Source organism: Lycium barbarum, chromosome 2 (genome assembly GCF_019175385.1).
Source record: "Lycium barbarum isolate Lr01 chromosome 2, ASM1917538v2, whole genome shotgun sequence".
Lineage (NCBI taxonomy): Eukaryota > Viridiplantae > Streptophyta > Magnoliopsida > Solanales > Solanaceae > Lycium > Lycium barbarum.
Window position 1 is genome coordinate 6615502 of NC_083338.1, and position 21772 is coordinate 6637273.

The 21772-nt window shown below is 35.9% G+C and overlaps 1 protein-coding gene across 1 annotated transcript; it reads left to right on the plus strand.

Moving 5' to 3' along the window:
• The first annotated feature begins 550 nt into the window (after positions 1–550).
• LOC132626004 (chitin-binding lectin 1-like) lies at positions 551–2233 on the plus strand. The gene is made up of 3 exons (XM_060340701.1): positions 551–1141; positions 1662–1877; positions 2012–2233. Exons 1-3 carry the CDS (start codon positions 626–628, stop codon positions 2018–2020), a joined length of 741 nt encoding a protein of 246 aa, XP_060196684.1. The 5' UTR covers positions 551–625; the 3' UTR covers positions 2021–2233.
• Positions 2234–21772: the final 19539 nt, after the last annotated feature.

Here is a 21772-nt window from a genome sequence, read left to right on the forward strand (position 1 = left end):
TAATGATAGATTTCACGACTCAAATTTATAATTATATTATTTTAAAATATTTGGCATTTTGAAAAATAATGTGTCCTTCACGGAGTACTTTTGTCAGATCTACTTTATTGCTGAAATTATTGAGTATTAATAAGTAAGATGCTTAAAAAGGAATAAATAGTATTGGTACTCCAATATTAAATAATCATCCAACTATCTTTCTCCGGAGCCACAGAAATTTATAGTATCATTACTTTTTTTGAATATTGATGTGAATTACCTATTTTTTTTGACTAATTTATTTCAGTAGCTACTTTGCAAATCATAAAGTTTAATAATCATTGTTCATTTATGTTTGTAAAATTAAATTAAGGGGAAATACTTTTTGGAAAACAGAACCTATTCTAATTTCTAATATGTATGCAACAATTCAGAAAATGGTATACAAAATTATGAGTACTTTATCACAAAAATTATCAGACATGATCCGAAAAGAAGGGATATCTTTTATATTAAACTCATCATCAACTACCCCTTTAGTATATTGAAATCATACATACCATGTCTTCACTCTAATTATTTAATTGTATATATAGATGTGTTATACCTCTTCATTGAGGAACACAAATCAATTCATAAGTGAAAAATGGCAACCATGAAGATTCTCATGATGTTAATGGTGGCTGCAATTTTATTTTGCAACCACCAACAAGCGGTGGTGGCGAGAGAAGTCGACGTGGTCTTGGAAGATCATTGTAACGAGTTACAAAGCTCCCTATTTGATGCTCTATGTCAATATTGGCCGTGGCCGTATCCGTGGCCAAAACCATGCCCTCCTCCAAGGCCACGACCATGCCCTCCTCCAAGGCCACGACCACGACCGCGACCATGCGCACCACCACCTCCACCACGACGCTCGCCACCTCCTCCACCACCCCGCTCGCCACCTCCTCCACCGTTTTCGACCTGCTCGGCTAGTGACAAGGAAAAGGTGAAGAAGTGCATGTTCAACACAACTTCAATTGATGCATGTTGCCCGACATTCAAGAGCATACTCGGCACTAGTTGCCCTTGCTATAAGTATGCTGAGGATTTGGACAATCAAGTCTTGATCACTCTTGAAGCTTATTGTGATGTCGATAGCCCTTGCAGGGGCGTGCCAGTAAGTTATCATTTTTATCTATCGCTTAAGATTTTGACACACTCGTTAAGAAAAATACTATCTCCAATCATTGTTAATAGGTGTATTATTTGAGTATGATTGTATATTTTATTGAGATAGTAAGGGCGAAATCAAGGGGAAAAAAAATTAATATTTGCTTAACTTTTTAAGATGATAAATATTTTGAAACGAATCTTTAGCTAATGTGAAAAATAAAATAAAAGAATGACTAGAAGAATATGTGACGGGGTCCTTCATCATAGACTACCTAATTAGGGCCACTTTGAAGATAAGATATTGTCCCTTTTCTTTTCTTTTTTGAATTAAATAAATATATATTATTTTAATGTGCCAATGTTAATCATAAACTTTGTATCAATTGAATGATTGCTCCCGATTTTTCTATTTATTGCATGTTAGGTTCTAATTTGGAAAAAATTTCTATATATTTCTTTTCTGAAAATTCTAGTTAAAATTATTTGTCAAATTAGTGAAGTAGTTCTATCATTTATGAATACAGCCCCCGCCACCGAAACCGAGCTGCTCAGCTAGTAACCAAGAAAAGGTGAAAACGTGCATGTTCAACACAACCTCAATTGACGCATGTTGTCCGACATTCAAGAGCATACTCGGCACTAGTTGCCCTTGCTATAAGTATGCCGAGGATTTGGATAATCAAGTCCTGATCACTCTTGAAGCTTATTGTGATGTCGATAGCCCTTGCAAGGGTGTGCAAGTAAGTTATCATTTTTATTTGTCGTTTAAAATTTTGACATTCTCAATAAATAAAAATTACTATTCAACAGTATTAGTAGCTCTTTCAATTATGAATACATGCCTAATGTTGCATTATGTTAATATTAATTTCAGGTGATTTAAGTTATCCGAGATGAGTGAAGATGAAGTGCTTAATGCTTAATTCAAGATAGTGTATTAGATTATTTGCTGCTAATGTCTCTTTCTGTTGAAAAGTCTCTAGCTAATTATGTTTTTACTCTTTCCTTGTTGTAAGACTTTTTAATTTCTAGGAGTACATTTGCAATGTTGTGTTTCAGTAATTTAGTCCTAATAAAAATATATTTTGTGCTCCAATATCTTCTACTCTTAAGTATTAGTACTATTTCTTCTTCTTTACTCTCTTATCTATATCAAGATAAAATAAAAAAATAAAAGAAAAAGACAGTTGTTAGAAGACACTATAGAAAAGTTTCTAACCTACTAAACAATAAAGCTCACTACAAGAAAGTATAGAAATGACAATAAAAAATTTAATATTTAGCATTAACTTAATTTTATTGTTGGCAAATAACTTTTTTATTGTCAAAGAATTTAATTTTGTTACCATAGTATTGATTATTGTTGCAAAAAATACTTTTGACAAAAAAAAAATTGTTACACGTTGTTGCAATAACAAATGCTGGAAAAATTCTATGCAACCAAAAAAAATTATTGCCAAAAGTACTTTTGCCAATAATAATGAATTTGTGACATCAAAAATAATTTTGTTGCCAGATATATTTTTTTCTCTAGTGGCTCGACAAGAACGACAAGACATTGATTATTATACAAATATATATTGGTCATACATAAAGTTCTGAAGTGATTGTTAACTGGAGTCACTAAAGATTTTAATACTGAATATTATTTCGACGTGCGTCTCATTCAAAAGTTGCTTTAACGGCCACTGAACTATTATTGGAGATAGGTTTATGAATTTATTTAGTTTTTATTTTAAAAAATAACTTGTCTTTTAATTTGTTATTTTGACTCAAAAAGTCACTCAAGTCAGTGAATGATATTATCGGTCACTTTTTGATGACGTACACTTAATTTTAAGTAAAATAATAGAAAACAGTAAATTTAACCTATCTAACCTACAAACTCCTATATTTAACCCATTTTAACTAAAACCTCCTATCTGATCCAATACTCAATAGTGAAATCCTTTTATATGCTAAATAAATTCTTTTTATTTGTTTAAAAATGCTAAATGTTTGGTCATAAATGCTTAAGTAGAGAGGGTCCCGCTGATGGACGAACAAGAGGTATTCTTGGTTAGGTATGTTGGCACCAGTGGCGGAGTCAGGATTTTTTGGTAGGGGGTTCAAAAATATGAAGAAGTAAACATACGAAGAAGCCAAGGGGGTTCAATACTTACCATATATACATAAAAAAATAATTTTAACCTTCAATATACACTGTAATTTTCTGCCGAGGGGACGAACCCCCTCGGTTGCACTTGGCTCCGCCCCTGGTTGGCAGCCAAAATAAACTTGACTTAATTGGTGTATTGTGAATTCTATAACCATCTTTCATTGAGAAATAAAGAGTTGGTGACTGATCGTGAGTTTTCTTTCATGTGAGAATTTCCCATGTAAAATTACTAACATAGTTTTGGACTTTAATAAAATTTCTTTTACAAGAAAATTATGAATAATTGACACAATACAATATGAACGCGTGTGTTGGTTTCGTGACCTAATATTGGATCGTACAGGATTTTTTTCTATTAGCAGTAGAATTCGGGTACGAACTTTAACTATAAATGCATTTAACTGACCAAACAACAGTTACAAGTACAAAGTTTGTAATTTCGGATTTTTTTGTTAGCATATAAATAAATTTTACGGATCAAGTATTGGGTTGAATATGAGGTTTATGGTTAAAATGAGTTGAATCAATTATTTTTATTTTTTCTCTACTTAAAAAAATCGGGTGTAAACATCATTAGAAAGGGATTAGAGGTATCATTTTTCGGTTTGAGTGACATTTTGAATGAAATAGCAAAAGATAATTGACTTTTCTATTACAAAAAATAAGTGGCTTTTTCGATTAAAAATAAAGATTTTATTTACCTATTTCTAATAATTCAATTGCCTTTTAAACAACAACTCTTAAATTGGATGCATGTTGAAACAATATGTTCAACCACAATTAGTAAAGTGGTTCAAGAGATTACTCTATAATTTTCTTTAAAATATGTTACATAACCGATAAAATTATAAGTGTGTTCTTAAACATCTATCTATATATAATATAAAGTCAGACATAAACAAAATAATGCGGCATGCTTCTTTGGTCAAGAAACACATTTATTTTTTTTCTCAATTTTTTGAATTTTTTCTTACTTTTGTTCATTTATGTGCTGTTTTTAAAACCCAAAACCACTTCCCACGATCTGTTAGTTATACCTCCACCCAAAAGTCACGCACGTCCTACAACTTAATATTATCAATTTTGAGCTTTTAATGCAATAATGAAAATGAGCTTTTAATGCACTAATGAAGAATTAAATATGGCTACCTTAAATGGAGATTTCCTCTCTTCACTTCTAAAAATTACAGAAAAATTGAAGAGTAAAAATATCTTCCACTCAAGTTTTGGTTGAAAAGTATGGCCAAAAAATGAAATCAGTGTTTTGACGAGGCAAATGTGAAGCTAAGGTTATGGCCACCAGAAGAATATATAGAGCACAGAATTTCTTTGAAAAGTCTGAAATTTGTGCCACTCAACAAACAAGAAAAGATGATGTGTTCATCAGTGATAAGTCCATAAAAAGATTACAGAAGGAAAAAGATGTGTCCGCACAAAAAATTGGGGTTTTTTTTTTTAATTTAAAAAAAAAAAATGTGAAAGAAGGTGATGAAAAGTTGTAATTAGTTGAGATGGCTTTTTGACATATTAGCCTGTTTGGCCAAGCTTATTTTTTGAAAAGTACTTTTGAGAAAAATACAAATAGAAGCATTTTTTAAAAGTTTGGGCAAACACTAATGACTGCTCAAAAGTGCTTTTTTAATTAATTGGCCAAACACAAACTGCTTTTCGCTAAAAGTGCTTTTTTGAAAAGTACTTTTTAAAATAAGCTGATTTTAGAAGCTTGGCCAAACAGGTTAATAATGGAATATTTTTAGGATGTTCATTGGAGTGGCGAATGCAGCATGATACGTGGAGGTTCAATTGAACCCCAAACTTTCGAGGCGGAGTATAACTTTATGCGTAAGAATTTATTAAAAGTGCAATAAATAGTAGACATGAATCTATAACTTTTAAAAATACAACGAGTTTAAACTAATAATCTTAAAAGATTGAACTCATAGAGTTTAAAACATTTTAACCAAAACTAACGAATGAAATAAAGGAAAGAGAAAAATAAGAGAAAGAAGGAAGAGATAGAAATAAGAAACACAAATGTTTCAAATTATAAGAATTTATACATTACATAAAGTTTAAGATATTGCATAATATTTTTAGATTTTATCTTTAAGGAGAATTTAGATTTATGGCATAAGAAAAATTCTTTCATTTTCTGAATTATTATACTTGAGTGGACTCGCAATGATTTTTGTGGATCTTCGTTAATGCATGACATGAGATTTTATTAATTAGCATCTCTATCAATTTATAATTGTTCACTCTATTTGAACTCAAAAGTTTTATTTGTGGCAATAAAAAGATTGTGGGATAAATTAAGTCGAATCCTAAGCACTAGGATTAGAGGCATAACAAATTTCAATGTTCCAACGACGGCATACACAAATTCTCAACCACAGATAGGACATTTCCGTGTTAAAATATGACATTTTATTGTAAATAATATTTTAGTCAAAAAAAAAAAAAAAAGATAAATCACTTTAGGTAGTTCGATGCATTTTAAATGTTGGAATCGTGTTTAAGGGGTGAGGTCGTAATAACCTTTAAAAATAATATTTTTTAATATTTTAAAGAAACAAAATCAAATATGTACCTACTTAAATTATACGAGCAAAACCATCAAAGCATTAAATGTATGAGAAATAAAAGTATAATATTTATTTATGGAGTTATAAAATTTATGTAAAAATTTTGAAATTAAAAATAAATATGTCTATTATTTTCTCAAAACAGATAAATTATCGGTAGTGAATTTACAATTAAGAAATCCCATTTTTCATTAAAAACATATATAAATTGCAAGGGTAAAAAAAAATTGGGTGTGTACAACCTATTTTTTGCTTATAGTTTAAATATTCAGATATTAGAAAGAAAAAAAGGATTATCTAATTAATTTAATAAGATTCTTCTTCGCGCGGACAAATTCACTGGTATATATATATATATATATAATAAAGGTGATGTGCCACTTCTCTGTGGCCTAGAATCACATTTATCTTTTTTTTTTTCCCTTTTTTTTGCCTAATTCTCATTATTTTTTGGCTAATCTTAATTTAAAAAGTCTAAAAATGTCTAAATAATTACTCAATTAATTAGGGGACGGTAGTTACTCAATTAATGAAATAAGAAAACTAAAGATGTCAGTTTTTAAGACTTTTCAGTTTTCAAGGTATTCATATTCCATAACTCGTCTTTTTAAATATAAAAGACGCGTGTGCTGAAGCACAAAACAGAAATAATGATAAAAATGAGTTTATCAAAGAGATTTTGAGCTATGGCTAAAGCATTAAGGATAATCTGCCTTTTAAAGTACTTTCTATTTCTATTTATAGTTTATTATACACGCCTAATTATGCATTTATCTGGGATATGTGAGATTTAACTCTTTTATGGATGACCTTAGAATTTCATGTCATCAAAGTTTTTGGCATCTTTGCAGGGTGATGTACCGTGAAATTACAATACATTTAATATCATTTTCTTTTACTTTTGCAATTTATGTTGTTTCTTATGTGTTTGTGTGTTTATCACAATATTCATTATCAGGTGTTGAATTAAATCTCTTGTTTTGCTTATGTATTGAACATTTTTTTTTTTTGCTAATGAAGTGGGTCTTTATTTCTTTAATTGATAAGATTCTACCTAGGAAACTCTAGAAAAACAAAAGAACAAGAAAATCAAAATAACGGGTGGATGAAGAATAGAAATGGAAGAGGGTAAATGGATAGATACTTGACCCAAGGGCAAGAAATCTATGGACAAGAAAGGGTATATCAAACCCTAATCCTTCCAATCAAATTTACAAACCCTAGAACCTAAGCAATTCGAATCAACCAACGACTCAAATGAATTCACAAATGAGCAACATTGAATTCGATGGAAATAAGCAATTCATTTCACAACTAGGAAGCAACACTTGGTTAACCAACCAAACAATCTATATTAATCTAAGACTATCAACTACAATCTCTCATAAGAATTTTCTTCATTCAACATAATCTAAAGATGAAAATAACCTAAGTCTAGTATTTATACTAAAGAGACTTAAGAGCTAGGCTAGTTATTACAAGAATGTCATTAATGAGGCAAGGGTCTTGTTTGACTAGTTGGATGTTGGCTTGAAATCTGAAAAAGGTTCCTCTTGCACATATAGCCATCATCCAATCCTCAAGCTTGCAATTGTGACCCTTTTGCACCTATGTCCCTTCTTTGCACGTATAGCCACATTTGTATTTCTGTCCCTTTGCGACTCTAGCCACTTTGAGTGTTGGCCTTCTTTCTTGTAGCTTCTTCTTTTATTCCTCTCCAAGCTACTTTCCATACTTCATAGGACTTCTTATGGGGATTATGTGCCTCTCCATGGGTCTCTAATGCTCCTTTGGTCATCCTCCTAACTTGAATGAATTGGAGTCCCATGCCTTGGTCTTCAATGTGAGCCTTCAAGCGAGGTGTGCCTAGTAGGGTCATATCATCCTCCCCTTCTTGAAAAGGATTCGACCTCGAATCCGAACCTTGCAAAAGCCAAAGGAAAATGGAAGACAACATTCTCCTCAAAGATTGAGGGTTAGTACACACAATAATAACCACATAATCATGCCAAGGATGAACAAATTTGTGGTACAACCACACATCAATAGTAATCATGCATAGAGAGTGCATATATGGAATTTCAACAAGGTGAATTCCCCAAAATTCAAGAAATAACTCACTCTCCAAGCAAGTTCTACCTTCATTTTGACTAAGTGTAATATGTAAAGTAAGGTCATTCTAACGTAGAGCCCAACCCTCTACATTAGTCTCCTCAAACAATGGTTTCACTACCAAGAATAACAAGAGGACACTACACCGGGATCATAAACAAAGATATTCCTCAAGTCATAGACTACACATTCCTCTTGCAAACCCATCATAAACTTAAGCAACAACATACAAAGGGTTTCATGAGCAAAGAGGTCATAAGGAAATGTATCACACAAGATATTGTTAACAATTTGTATCCAAGTTTTACCCTCCTTTTCAAGATAATCCATTTTAGCAATCAAGTCAAATTCCCTCAAGAGGAGGTTTTGCTTACTAAGAAATGGATCATCATACCATAATGGTTCTTTAGTGACTTTGTTATTCTCAAGAAGGGCTTCATTTTCAACATCCCCATACACAAAGCCATGCATTTCACAATCATCCACTATGTTACTATCACGCAAGTTATCATCCTTGAAGAGAGTAGGTCCAACTACAAGATCACATTCAAAATAAGAAAGTTCACTCTCAATAGGACCTATATCAACACAAGTGCTATCACTAGATGGACACTATTTACTCTTGCAAGAAGCGTCAATATAGTCATCAAAAGGATCAACTAGTATGTAAGCACCTTTCACCAATGCATCATCAATTGACAAAGGGTCTCTAATTCCGACAAAAGGCAAAACTTTACCTCTACTCAATTGTTCATCAAGCACAAAGTGATCCACATTTGTTAAAGTAGAAGGGTTAGCTTTGTTACCTCTTTGTTGAAGCACATCACCTTTGTCAATTTGGTCAAGTTCCTCATATTGGCCTTCCTCTTTGGAAGAGGGTAGCACTACTTCACCCTCCAAAGGAACTTGGAAACTCGAGTCCATATCCTCTTTGGGGTGATCATCCATATAAGTACCTACAAAAGGAACAAGACAACTAGAAGAAATAGAAAGGTTAGAGGAGTTAGCTTGACTTGGCACCAAGTCCTTCTCTTCACCACACCTTTTCTCTCCTCCTAACATTCCTCTCGCGACCATACACTTCTTACTCTTCTCTTGGGTCGAACCTTGTCCTCCTTGAGCAACCAAGGTCTCCTTTTCACTCACAATCATTTCCTCCCTTTTCATCTTTTCACGTAGCTCTTTCATGACTCTATAGTCTTCACGCACTTCATGGGGAGTCAATGGAGCAAGGACATAATTTTTACCTTTGACCATAAAAGAATACTTGTTGATCCGCCCAATATGTTGAGCATCCACATCAAATTGCTAAGGTATTCCAAGCAAAATATGGCACGCTTGCATTGCCACCACATCACATAAGATTTCATCCTCATATCTTCTAATGCTCAATTGGATAATCGCTTAATTGGTCATTCGCATTTCTCCACTTTCATTGAACCATTAAAGCTTATAGGGGCTAGGGTGTTTTCTTGTGGGGAATTTCATACTTTCAACCAAGAATTGGCTAACCGCATAGTGAAACTCCCACCATCAATGATTAAGGAACAAACCTTGTCCAAAATATTATACCTAGCATGAAACAAGTTCTCCCATTGGGCACTCTCTTCTCTAGCTAGAGCTTTCATGGCCCTTCTAGCAATAATAGCATGATTCAAAGCCTCCTCATATCTCAATTCAACCTCATCCTTGGAATCACCCTCACACTCACTACTTTCTCCTTCTTTATCATGACCAACCCCGCCTTCATTTTCATCATCGATCCGATACCCATCCCTCACTATAGTGATAGTCCTCCAGTTGGGACACTCACTTGCAATATGTCCTCTACTTTGGCATTTGAAACATTGAATGACAGATGGATGAAGGAAGTTAGGTTTAGCGTTGTTACATCATTTGGCTTGGTCGTCTCCTCTAGCCTTGTATTCAAACTTAGCTTGAGGAGTGGGAGTAGTGATCTTGGGATTCTCCCAAGTGGACGGCTTCCACTTCTCTTTCCCTTCGTTCCAAGTTGAAGATGAGTTTCTTTTGTCTTTGTAAGACATCTCTTCTTTTAGATCCGCTTCAACCTTGGATGCATCATGGAATGCCTCTTCTAGACTATTATAAGTCTTGAGCCGCATGGGTTTAGCAATGTCAAGGTTCAAGTAGGTTACGAATCTTATAATGGTGCACTCTTCTTGTTCTTCTAACTTGGCTTTCATCCGCAAGTCCTCAAACTCATCAAAGTACTCTTCCACGTTTTTCAACCCTTGTTTCAATAAATTCACCCTTTTGAGTGCATCTTGACGATATGTGGGTGGAAGCCACCTTGTTTCCATAAGCTCGATCAAGTCGTTCCAAGTTGGAAAATAATAGATGTTTTGTTGAGCCCTTTGTAACTTCTTAGATTCCCACCAAGTAGAAGCATACCCCTCAAATTGAGTGAGGGCATACTTTGTCTTTAAGGCCTCGGACACATTGTTTTTGAGGAAGATGCGTTCACTTTGTAGCTTCCACTCAAGGAACTCTTTCGGATTGCAACCTCCTTGGAAAGTAAGGAGGTTGACCTTGATTGTGTTCAAAGTCCGATCAGTTTCTTACCACCTCCTTCGGTCTTCATACCCTTGAGCCCTTCTTTGGTCGACATGACCTTGGAACCTAGCATCATGGCCCGAAAATCTCTCAAAGCCTCCTCTTCCTCCCCTTCCCTGGTTATTCATCCCTCCACGCCTTCCTCTTTGTCGGGTCTCATCCCATCACCGCTCCTCATAATCGACATATTTCCATTGGTTTGGATATGGGTTTTGGTATTGATTTTGGTATTGGTTTGGGAATTGGTTGTGGTATTGGTTTTGGTTAAGGAAGGGATCTTATATTTGGACTTGGGGTGGAGCTTGGGGTGCTTATGGTAGGAATATTTGAGGGATTGCCTCATTCGGGTTGTTTTGGTAAACTTGGGGGTAGGTTTGTCGATTGGAGTTTTGCAATGTAGAGTTTTAGGGTAGAAGGTTGGTTGTTTGGGATGGTGGAGCTCTTTGGGTTGAGGTAGTTGTGGTGTTTGGATTGCACAAGGCATGTGCTTGTCCCGGGGTAATGGTTGGTGTGGTATCTTGTGTTTTATCCCCATCACCTTCATTCTTAGAACGGGGAGTGCCCATTCTACTCGAACCCTCCATTTGAACTTTCTCAATACTCACCATCCGTTCATCCATACCATGTAATTTCCCATCCATAACATCTATCTTAGCTTCTAGCTTGGATTCCATCGCCGCTATCCTTTGGAGAATCAATTCCATTCCCTCCATGTTAGGGAATTCTTGCGTATTTTGAACTGACATTTAAACCTGCAAAACTAGCACACAACGTTAGTAATAAAAGCCTCACGTCACTCGTAATGAACTCTCAACCTTACCACACTCTGTGCTTTTTCGGTGTTGTTGATGAATCGCGTAATCAATCAAATTCACCCGGTTGCTTATCGTTTGTGGTAGAATGGATTCTTGTTTAGATGAATGACGGATGACTCAAAGCAAACGGACGAGAGACAATAAAGTTTCAACGAAATAAAACGAAGAAAAGCTTGAAATAAATTAGCACGAAAGAAATACGGACACAAGAACTCGTAGACACAAGTAGGAACAACTACCAAATGGCTACTAGTTGAGAGACACAAGAAAATGGAATGCTAAAAATGGAAAATAAATAAAATATCGGGCCCGGGTAGGTGATAACTTGAAAACGGGGTCTTGAAGCCTCAATTGATCCAACGTATCAATTTGAAATAACAAAATTTTTTAAAATTCTATACTATTTTTTTTTTGTTCCCTAGCTAAGGAATAGGGACACAATCACTTACAATCAAGGCTCAAGAAATTTTTGAGAAGTGAATTGATTTGAGAACAAGATTTGAGGCTTGGGAAATCAAAGAAATAATATGAAAGCTTACCTCGTATCGGGAAATTATACGGCTGGGAATCAGGTTTTATACAGTCCGTATAAATTTTGAGGTACCGTCGAAATGTATCGTCAAAATTCTAAAAAATTTGTACTTTCTACGGTGGAAATTTGACGCTCCGCAGGAAATTATATGGTCCGTATAATTATACCATCAACGCGTCACAGTAAGCAACTTTTCTAGCCTGATTTTGACGCTGAGATTTGACGATCCGTAGAAATTTATACGATCGTACAATTGTACCGTCAACGCGTCACAGTAAGAAACTTTGTTGGGTGGATTTTGACGTCAATTTGACATCCCATAGAATTTTATACGGTCCGCACAATAGACCATATACCAGTTCCCCTGATGATGTCTCGTACTCGAATTTCTTGGATCTTGGGCTGGATTCCTGACCTTATTGACTTCCTTGGACACACAAAACCTAGTAATTACCCTTTTGGGCTGTTTTAACACCTTTTGCACTTGGACTTCGAAAATTTTAGATCAAACCTTCGTTTTTGTCCTTCTTCCTCAAGATGAATATATGAATGTCCTCAAGAACATGAAGAACATTCAAAATTCCAAGTACCTTAATTCCAACTCGTTTTTCCTCCAACTTTCGGGTATAGCTTCCTCTTTGATAGGAGAATAAAGCTCAATACCTATTGAAGTCAATTTCAATCCAAATTAACAAGATCCACTTTGAGTTCTTCAAGCTTTGTTGAACCTCTAATGGTGGAAATTTCAATCCTTACCCAAATGACTTCAAATTTCGTTTCTAGATGTTTTCCACCACAACAAACTCAAATATACCTTCAAAAACACTCAAATCTAACCACAATTGTAATTTTCAATTTTTTTTATTTTCAGATTTTTTTGGGGTTTTCAAATTTTGAGCCTAGGATTAGAAATTGTAGGAATAATCTCTTAGCATATGCTCTGATACCAAATAATAAGATTCTACCTAGGAAACTCAAGAAAAACAAAAGAACAAAAAAATCAAAATAACGGGTGGATGAAGAATAGAAATGGAAAAGGGTAGATGGATAGATATGTCACGCCCCGAACCATGGCCTGGGCAAAACACGGCACTCGGTGCCTTACTGCATGTGACCGAGTGAACCACATGGCTTGCTGAATCATCATGAGGCAAAACATGAGCGGAATTTAATGTGGATGCATGATGAGCCTTTATAAAATGCAATATGTCATAATACTTAATCAAAATACTTGTTTAAACATGAGTGCGGAAATAACATGAATGAGCCAAAATGGCTATACGACTCCGAAAGTGTGACATGACATAACTGACTTGTCTAGTCTATGAAACCTCTAACATAAGTCTGAACATGGAAAACATACTCGCTGGAACAAGGCCCCCAACATACCTTAGATGCATAGCTAATCATTAAATAAAGAGTTGACTAAACCCCGAATGAGATGGGGCTCACCAATAAGCTGATACGAATGCTATCCTACTGAGCAAATGTGTCGTCCTGTAAATCAGTACCTGCATCGTGAAATGTAGGCTCCCGGGCAAATAAAAGGGGACGTCAGCACATTGAATGTACTGGTATGTAAAGCAACTGAAGAAATAACATGGGACATGAAAATAACATAACAGAGACTGAGCTGAAACATGATCATGAACATGAGTACATATACATATATAACATGTGTAAAGTATCGTGAGTAGGGAGAGCAGTAAATATAACCGACAACATGGTCTGGTACTTGCGTCCTACCAGCAGAACACTCATACCTTGCTAGGGACATGAGATGTAATAATATTATGAAAGGATCCAGTCATTATGAGAGATCGTCCTAAGCATGGGTGGAGCAATCCTCATCCTACGGTGGCTACGTAGTTTCAGGCTGTTTGAAGCCTTCTCGGTAATTAATGCAACTCCCAAAAACATGAACATGTAAAATAAGTGGCACTTGCTGCCCATGGTTTTCATGAATATAACTTGCTTGTACATGGATATCATGAAATAACTTGTAAACGTGGTTTCATGAAATAACTTGTATTTAGCATTTATGTATCTTGTATCATAGCACGAAAGTAATTATATAATATAGTTGCATGAAAACATGTAGACATGTAGGATATTCATGAAATAATCATTTTAGCTAAAACATGCATGCAAGAACCCATAGAATATAAGATATGGGTTTTCATGGATTATGGACTGATTCTCAATAATCATATGGAGTTATTAAGAACACAATGATAGAATAATAGCAATTCATACATAATATAATCATGGACATGGACCTAGGGTTATATGAGCATGGTATAGAAACCCTAGTTTTAGTAGAGAATCATAATTTATGGATTTTGAGGCGTGGGGAAGAACAATGATGTTCCCATACGTAGATAGTAACTCTACATACCTGGTAATGCTCCAAACTTGAATTAAAGATTTTAACTTTTAAGAAGATTTCCAAAATCTTGAATTCTTGAACCTTGAGATGGGTTTTCTTGAAAACCCTAGTTTAGGACCAATGATTTCTTGCTTAGATTATTAAAGTATATGTTAGAATTGAGTTGGAAGGGTTTGGATTGACTTACCTTGATGTTTTGGATTGTTGTTAGGGCTTGGAATTGTGAATAATGAAATAAAAGAACTCAAGGCTTGAATTTATACAAAAGTGAGGCGGAAATTATATGGACATATTATACGGTCCGTATAAAGTTACACGGTCCGTATAATATGACCATATTTTATCATGGCACAAAACAGAATGTCGGGTTGAGGTTTCGTGAAGTACGGACGACTTATACGGTCCGTATAAAATTATATGGGCCGTATAAGTAGTTCATATAACATGACCAGTGAACGGACTGCTCTGTACTCCAGTAAAATTGCCATAACTTTTTGTACAGATGTCCCCTTGACCCCCATAATATACCGTTGGAAAGGTATTTCAAAGGGCTAAAATTTCAAGGATGAAGCTTTCACAAATTCGTAACGCAAGTACCCGAAAACAGGCCATAAGTATAGACTATCCTAGACTTAGACGAATTTAGAAGGCCTTAAGAACTTCACTTTTTGGTTTGACTTCAAAACGACTGTTTATCACCCGAGTTCATCCCAAATAGATTCGTATAGCTAAGATATCACCTTTATACTAGATTCGTACATTTATACCTAATTCAGATATACGGGATGTTACAATATCTCCCCCTTGGGATCATTAAATTACAATACTAATTCAAAGCAACACAATAATAAATTACAATAACAATACAAGCTTCAAGTTCTAGAGGCTCTATTAGTTCGAGACGTGCTTGTACCACCACGGCCTTGTTGCCCACACGAACGCTTGTCATGGCCATATTGCTTACATGTAGAGCACTTGCGAGAGTAAGTTCTTTCACTAACATCCATTTGGTTGGGTCTACGACTCCATGAGTTAATGCCCAATTTACTGATGTAATCCTTGTTAGCAACCATCGAAAACGGCTCGTTTGGCCAATAAGCTTCATTACCAAGTGGGTGGAATTGGCCGGAATATGCTCTAAGATAACTGTGGACCTTGTATCCCCCGCCACATAACTTGTTACCGTTTTTCTCATTCCCTCAAAGCACTTGACAGCATGAGAACACGGCATGTGGTACGTTTGCCACTTACCATAAGTGCATGTTCTTGTTGCCTCATAAACGGTATGCACATTTCCACCCTTACCGTTGTAATAACCCGTCCTAACTTCATACACATGTTGGTCATACTCGGTCATTTGGTGATGCTCACATTTTTTTCTATAATGCTCCATATTTATGAAAGGCTTTGGCATCCATGTCCCGCCTTCGGCTAATATCGCTCTGGCCTGCCTTGTCCTAACCACAAATCGCTCCACAACCTGCTTAAAAGTCATTCTCACCATTGTGGTGACAGGTAGTCCTCGAGCAGATCTCAGCAAGCCATTGAAAGACTCTGAGCTGTTTGTTGTGAGCATGCCCCATCTTTTGCCTCCATCAGCATGAAACGTCCATTTTTCAACTTCGAGCTTCATCAACCAAACGTATGCAGGTTCACTCACTGCCCTGATCAGATCCATTTTTGCAGCCCATTTTCGTTGTTGATGCTCCATCGCAGCCCCCCACATCAATTTGTTTAGAGTGCCATTGTGAAACCTTGATTGCAAATTTGCCTTCAAGTGCCTCAAGCAATAGCGATGGTAAACAAAGGGAGGCTGCCACCCCGGTAAATTATCCATATTGTGCAATATGCCTTTATGACGATCAGACAGCACGCATATGCCGGTACGATCCTTAACAACGTGAGTTTTCAAATGGGTCAAAAATATCCCCCATGTGTTGTTGCTCTCATTAGTGACAATTGCGAAAGCAAGAGAGAATATTGACCCATTGGTATCCATTCCTATTGCAATTAGGAGCTTGATGTCGAAGGAACCATATACATGCGTACCATCTATGGATATCGCTGGTCAGCAGTGAGCAAAACCATCAATGCATGGTTTGAATGTCCAAAATACGAAGTTGAAGATTTTACCCTCTATAAGTCGCCACTCTACAACAGTACCATGATTAAAATGTTTAGAGCCGCCATATACCTTGGCAGCGATTGAAAAGAGGTATGCCAATTTCCAAAGACCATCTCAAAAGCGCGTCTACGCCCGAGAAATCCCTTTTTGTTGCTTATAGTTTTACCATATACGGTTTAAACATTTCGAATACAATCTTTGATGGGGAACCTACACAAGTTTAAACAAACAATATTTAGTAATGATCTTTCAATTGATATAAGACATATAATGTACTTGGCGTTTCGGCAACGTATTTAAGTAACACTTGAGCAATCATGTTTGTATCTAAATTATAATGATCTGGTCAATTTTCTTCCATATCACAAGTGTGTCTTTCGCGAAATTTTGTGATAGCCCACATACCATCAGACTTAACAATTCCCCGAAGCAACCACTCACAACCTTGATACCGTCGAATACAAACTAGCCTCCATATCTTTGTGTTTGACTGATCAACCTTAAACTCCCTCATGTCCTTAAAACAATAAATGTTGACAGCCGTTGCAACGCCTTTTTGGATGCGAACAACATTCCCTTTGCAAGGTAGCATCGATCTCTGTTGAGATCCTTTGGTTCAATCCAGGTTTTTAGGCGACTATCATCATCTTCTCTTGTGAAGACAAATACATTATCACGACCCTGCAAGCTGTCAAGATAAGGGATATTGTTAGAATGTCACTGAATTGGGCTTTTAGAAGTTGGGTTTTCAGCCATCGGTGGTGGTACGTGGTGGTGCATTGGTTCTTGTTTGTTTTGGCTTTGAGAAATATTGTTGGTCATACCAACTTGAACATTATCATCATCTTCATCATCGGTTACCTCTGCATTATTAGTTATTTCATCGTCATCACTGGATGATGACTCATGTTGGTGTTTAAAATATGTTACTTTTCGTGTAGGAGGATGAATGTACTTGATAATGAAGATTTTCCAAATATATATATATATATATATATATATATATATATATATATATATATATATATATATATATATATATATATATATATATATATATATATATACAAATAATTTAATATCAAGGTAATGAACTTACTGTTGTTCCTAAGCATTGTCATGGTGTGGAGAATGATCAACTCCACCGAACTGAGAGGATTGACCAACATCCATATTTGGTACCACTGGCGAGTTTTGAGAATAGTTCCTATAAAGATTTGAAAACTGGTTATTTACCAATTCATACAACAAACACGTGCTGCTACACATAATAATAATATGAAAAATCCATATTTACCAATTTTCATTGTAAGCTTAATTAAATTGCTGGCTTAGATTTTCCAGCGGCACTTGACCACTCAAAATGTCTCCATAAGAACTAAATTCCCCATAAGTATTACCATGAATAGGCTGGACTTGAGGGACTTCTTCTCGAGGTATCTTTTTAACATACATCTCAAGAACATTAATGGATACTAAATCACGATATTCTTCCGGCGATCCCAAATAATCACTCAAAGATTCATCATCGTTGATATTGTGCATGCCATAACGCACTACACCGTTTGATATTGTTTGTGGATATCTACCAGTTAGTGAGATTCCAAACTCTGTGGGTGTAGTTTTCATTCTTTTGTGCATGTAACTGACTAGTGTTTCATAATTTAAAGTTGTTGGAAATTTAACATGGGCTTTTGGTTTGATACTCTAACGAACGGAGTAATTGTCCTCGACGATATCTCCATCCCAAAATAGTGAAACCTTAACATATCCCAGGCCCTCTGGACGACGCCTTTGCCAATAATGATGTGAGTGATCCGCATGTACCACTCCATGTACACATGGATCGGAGTGTCATGTCCGACTACCGCTAGGCTCGTCATTCTCATATCCCAACTCTGGACCTGTTGCTGCATATGGAGTCGCCATGCATCATCAACGCCCGCACGCTCGTCCCTCACATAGTGGTCATGCTCCCAATCCGTAGCTGTGGGTATATTCTGCACATACCCAAACTGCCGTAACACGCGGTCGGGCGCGTGATACTCAACAATATCCATATGTATCAATGGACACCGCGACATCCACATGTGCTGACCAGCCCTACAAAACGCCGGCAGCTCATCCAAAATATGATCATACGGCGTCCATATAAAAGCCTGTAAAAAGAATTGAACTAGTTAACAATAAAAGACTAAAATAGTAGTTATGTGGTCAAGCTCTGTGGATCCAAAATATGAACATACCGTCTGCGCCGTCATGCGGTCTAGCTGATCCCTAAATGGGAGAAGGTTGTGGTGCGTCTCCGCACGTCGACGTACGTCTCGCGACCATCTCCGCGTGTATGGCATCGGCACAGTAAGATAGTCAGCGGGAGGGTGAGCTGGTATGGGCTGAAAAGGTCTCAACCTAGTCCACACCCATATCTGATATAGTCATTTAAAAATATTTTATCAGTCTTCGTTTTAAAAAAATATATTTTGTGTTTAATTACACACACTTAAATATATTACTTGAGGGAGCGAGCAAAATGCAAGGACCTTTACCCTCGTGCCCATAGAACATCGGCAGAATCCTCGATACATGTAGCCCAGCACAGCAGCGCCCCAACTATAACATCCTATCTCGGCGAGATCGTCGATATACCGAATACACCTCAAGCTCATATGCGAACCCGAAGTGTTCGGGAACAGGATGGCCCCGAATATGATGAGTAGGTATAGATGCGCACGTTGATCAACATTAGCCTGAGGCGTGTCCTCTCCAATCGGATGCTGCATGTCTGTGAGGCGCAAGTGAGCATAAAGGGCCGACAACAAAAGCCGAAAATATGGCCATCCAGAGCCGCGAAACCGGTAAGCCTAGTCAACTCATCCCGGTAAGGCGGCAGCACAGGAGGCTCCTCAATATACAATGGGCGTCCATCAATCTGTAGCCCATAAATGACCTCCACATTCTGAAGGGTAATGGTAGTCTCACCGGTGCGGAGATGAAATGTGTGCATCTCCGGTCGCCACCTCTCAATCAATGCCGTCACTAGCGACCTATCGTGCTGTACCCGACCAACTTCGACGCACCGGTAGATACTGCCCCGACGTAGTATATCCAGGACACGAGGATGTGGGGGGGGGGGGGGGGGGGCGAGCAGCTAAGATCTCTCACGCTAAGTCCCCTAACCGGGTACGGACCTGAGCCTCAGGCTGCAGGTTGGATGTCCATATATGTTGCGACCTATCACTACAACAACTTTGGTTATCAGTGACGAACTATTTTGTCACTTAAAATTCATATTTCATCACAAAAAATATTTTGTGACGGAAAAAAAATCGTCAAACGTTCGTCCCTAAACATGGGTCGCTAAAAGTATACAAAGACAACTTAGTGCTTCGTCGCTAAATAAGGTTTATTAACTACAAAAAATAATTTTGTCCTTAAATTCATACTATTTATGACAAACTTGTTCGTCAAAAAAAGTATAAAATTTTTGTGGTTGATAGTGTTTTTTTGTCACTAAAAAGACAATTAATGCCGACAAAACAACCTTGTCACTAATTATTATTTTAATCAGTGACGATCATAATTGTCTTTAAAGTCATATGTAATTTGTAGCTGAAAAAATGAATTTTCGTCACTAAAAACGATCTTTATATACAAAAAATATTTCGTCATTAAATACATAAATTGGTGACAAAAACAATTTTATGGTTAAAAGCTATCATGCCATCGTTAAAAATATTGATTTTACTTACAAAACAAAATTGTCACTAAAGAATGTGATTATCAGTGACAATTATAATTTTCATCAAATACAAAGATAATTCGTACTCAAAGTGATTTTAGGACAACTTATTATCGCCAAATATAACCATTTGTGATGAACTGATACGTTGGTGATTAAAATATGATTTTCCTAAAAAGTATAATATAGTAATTATTTTAGAATAAAATTAGAATCCATTGTACAAATTAAGCAAGCATGTATTTTATTCTTTAATAATATACAAAATGAAAATAACGTAACAAAACATGCAAAGTACTGACAAAAATTTTCAGAAAAAATGACTAAAATTATATTGAGACAACATCTCATTACAATTTCCTTAAATTTAAAGAAACAATAATGAAATTAAATCTATTCAATATGAAAGTATAATTACAATACAAGAATATTGATAAATTAAAAAGACAAAAATATGTTTCTTCCTCGTATGCTAACATAGCTCCACTCATCCAATGATTTTACTCTTGAATTAGTTTCACCATCATGTACCTGTGTGAAACAAAAAAAAGAACATATAATGTTAGTGCACTTTTTGATATCACCATCTAAATAAAATTTATTTTCAATCTTTAATCGCAAAATTAATACCTCTTCATGGTCGAAGACTGATCATCGTTGTTCACCCAGCCAACCAATTGCACTTAACCCCACCATATTCCCGTCTGTGAAAATGACATCCATATAAATGAATTTGAATACCTTCAAAAAAGCTATATGAGCCATTCAAAAAGTAAAGAGAAGGGGTTTTTTACTTCACTACAATATGGTGCCATTCATTTCAAATTAAAGTAAGCAAGTTAACAGATCAATCAATGAAATATCATCAAAGTATATCCAAGCATAAAACTATTTCAGGAATTCTAAAGCAGAGAAAATTACGTTGGACCTTTTAGAGTCGAAAACTTCTTCAATATAATAAGAACTTAACTACAGCAAACTCCGGGGGTACTCGATCTGACCGGAGAACGAAAATAGCGACAGGAGCTTGAATCGCGAACCTGGAACGGAACCCGAATTTTTGATAGAAAGCGAGGTGTTATGGTGGTGTTTTTCTTAGAATATGTCCTCTATATTTAGCTATATATATTTATTCCTTTGCCTAACTGATCGTGATTTTTTTTCGTGAATTAAGATCTCTAGTAGTGCCAATGCTATCTCTGATTGTTGTGGGTACTTTTTTTTTCTCACAAAAGTGTGTAATGCCTTTTTCTGTATATTCTTTGTGTATTTTTTTATTTTATTTTTATGTCTCTCTTTGTATCTTCGTGTGTTGTGTTATATATATTGGTTGTGCGTGTTGTGATTGTTGCTCGAAAAATGGAACGTGAAGGAGTGGGTTAGAGGGGAGATAAGTTTCTCATGAGAGTTTTAGGGAAAAAGAATGTTTGTTTTAGGATAGGTGAAAGGGAGAAAAAAACGTGGGGTGTAGGGTATAATGGTGGGCTGGTGAGTTGAAAGTTTTAGGTTAATAAACCCTTTTTTTGTCTTTTTGTTTATTTTGTCCTTTTTGCCTTTTTTCAAAGACTCAGACTCAGATGTGACAATACAAATATTAACTAATTGT

Bases quoted from the DNA above. Each gene is read 5' to 3' on its own strand.
- LOC132626004 (XM_060340701.1), top strand. From the start codon at position 626: ATGGCAACCATGAAGATTCTCATGATGTTAATGGTGGCTGCAATTTTA. The intron at 1,142-1,661 runs GTAAGTTATCAT...TTATGAATACAG, and splicing joins GCCCTTGCAGGGGCGTGCCA to CCCCCGCCACCGAAACCGAG.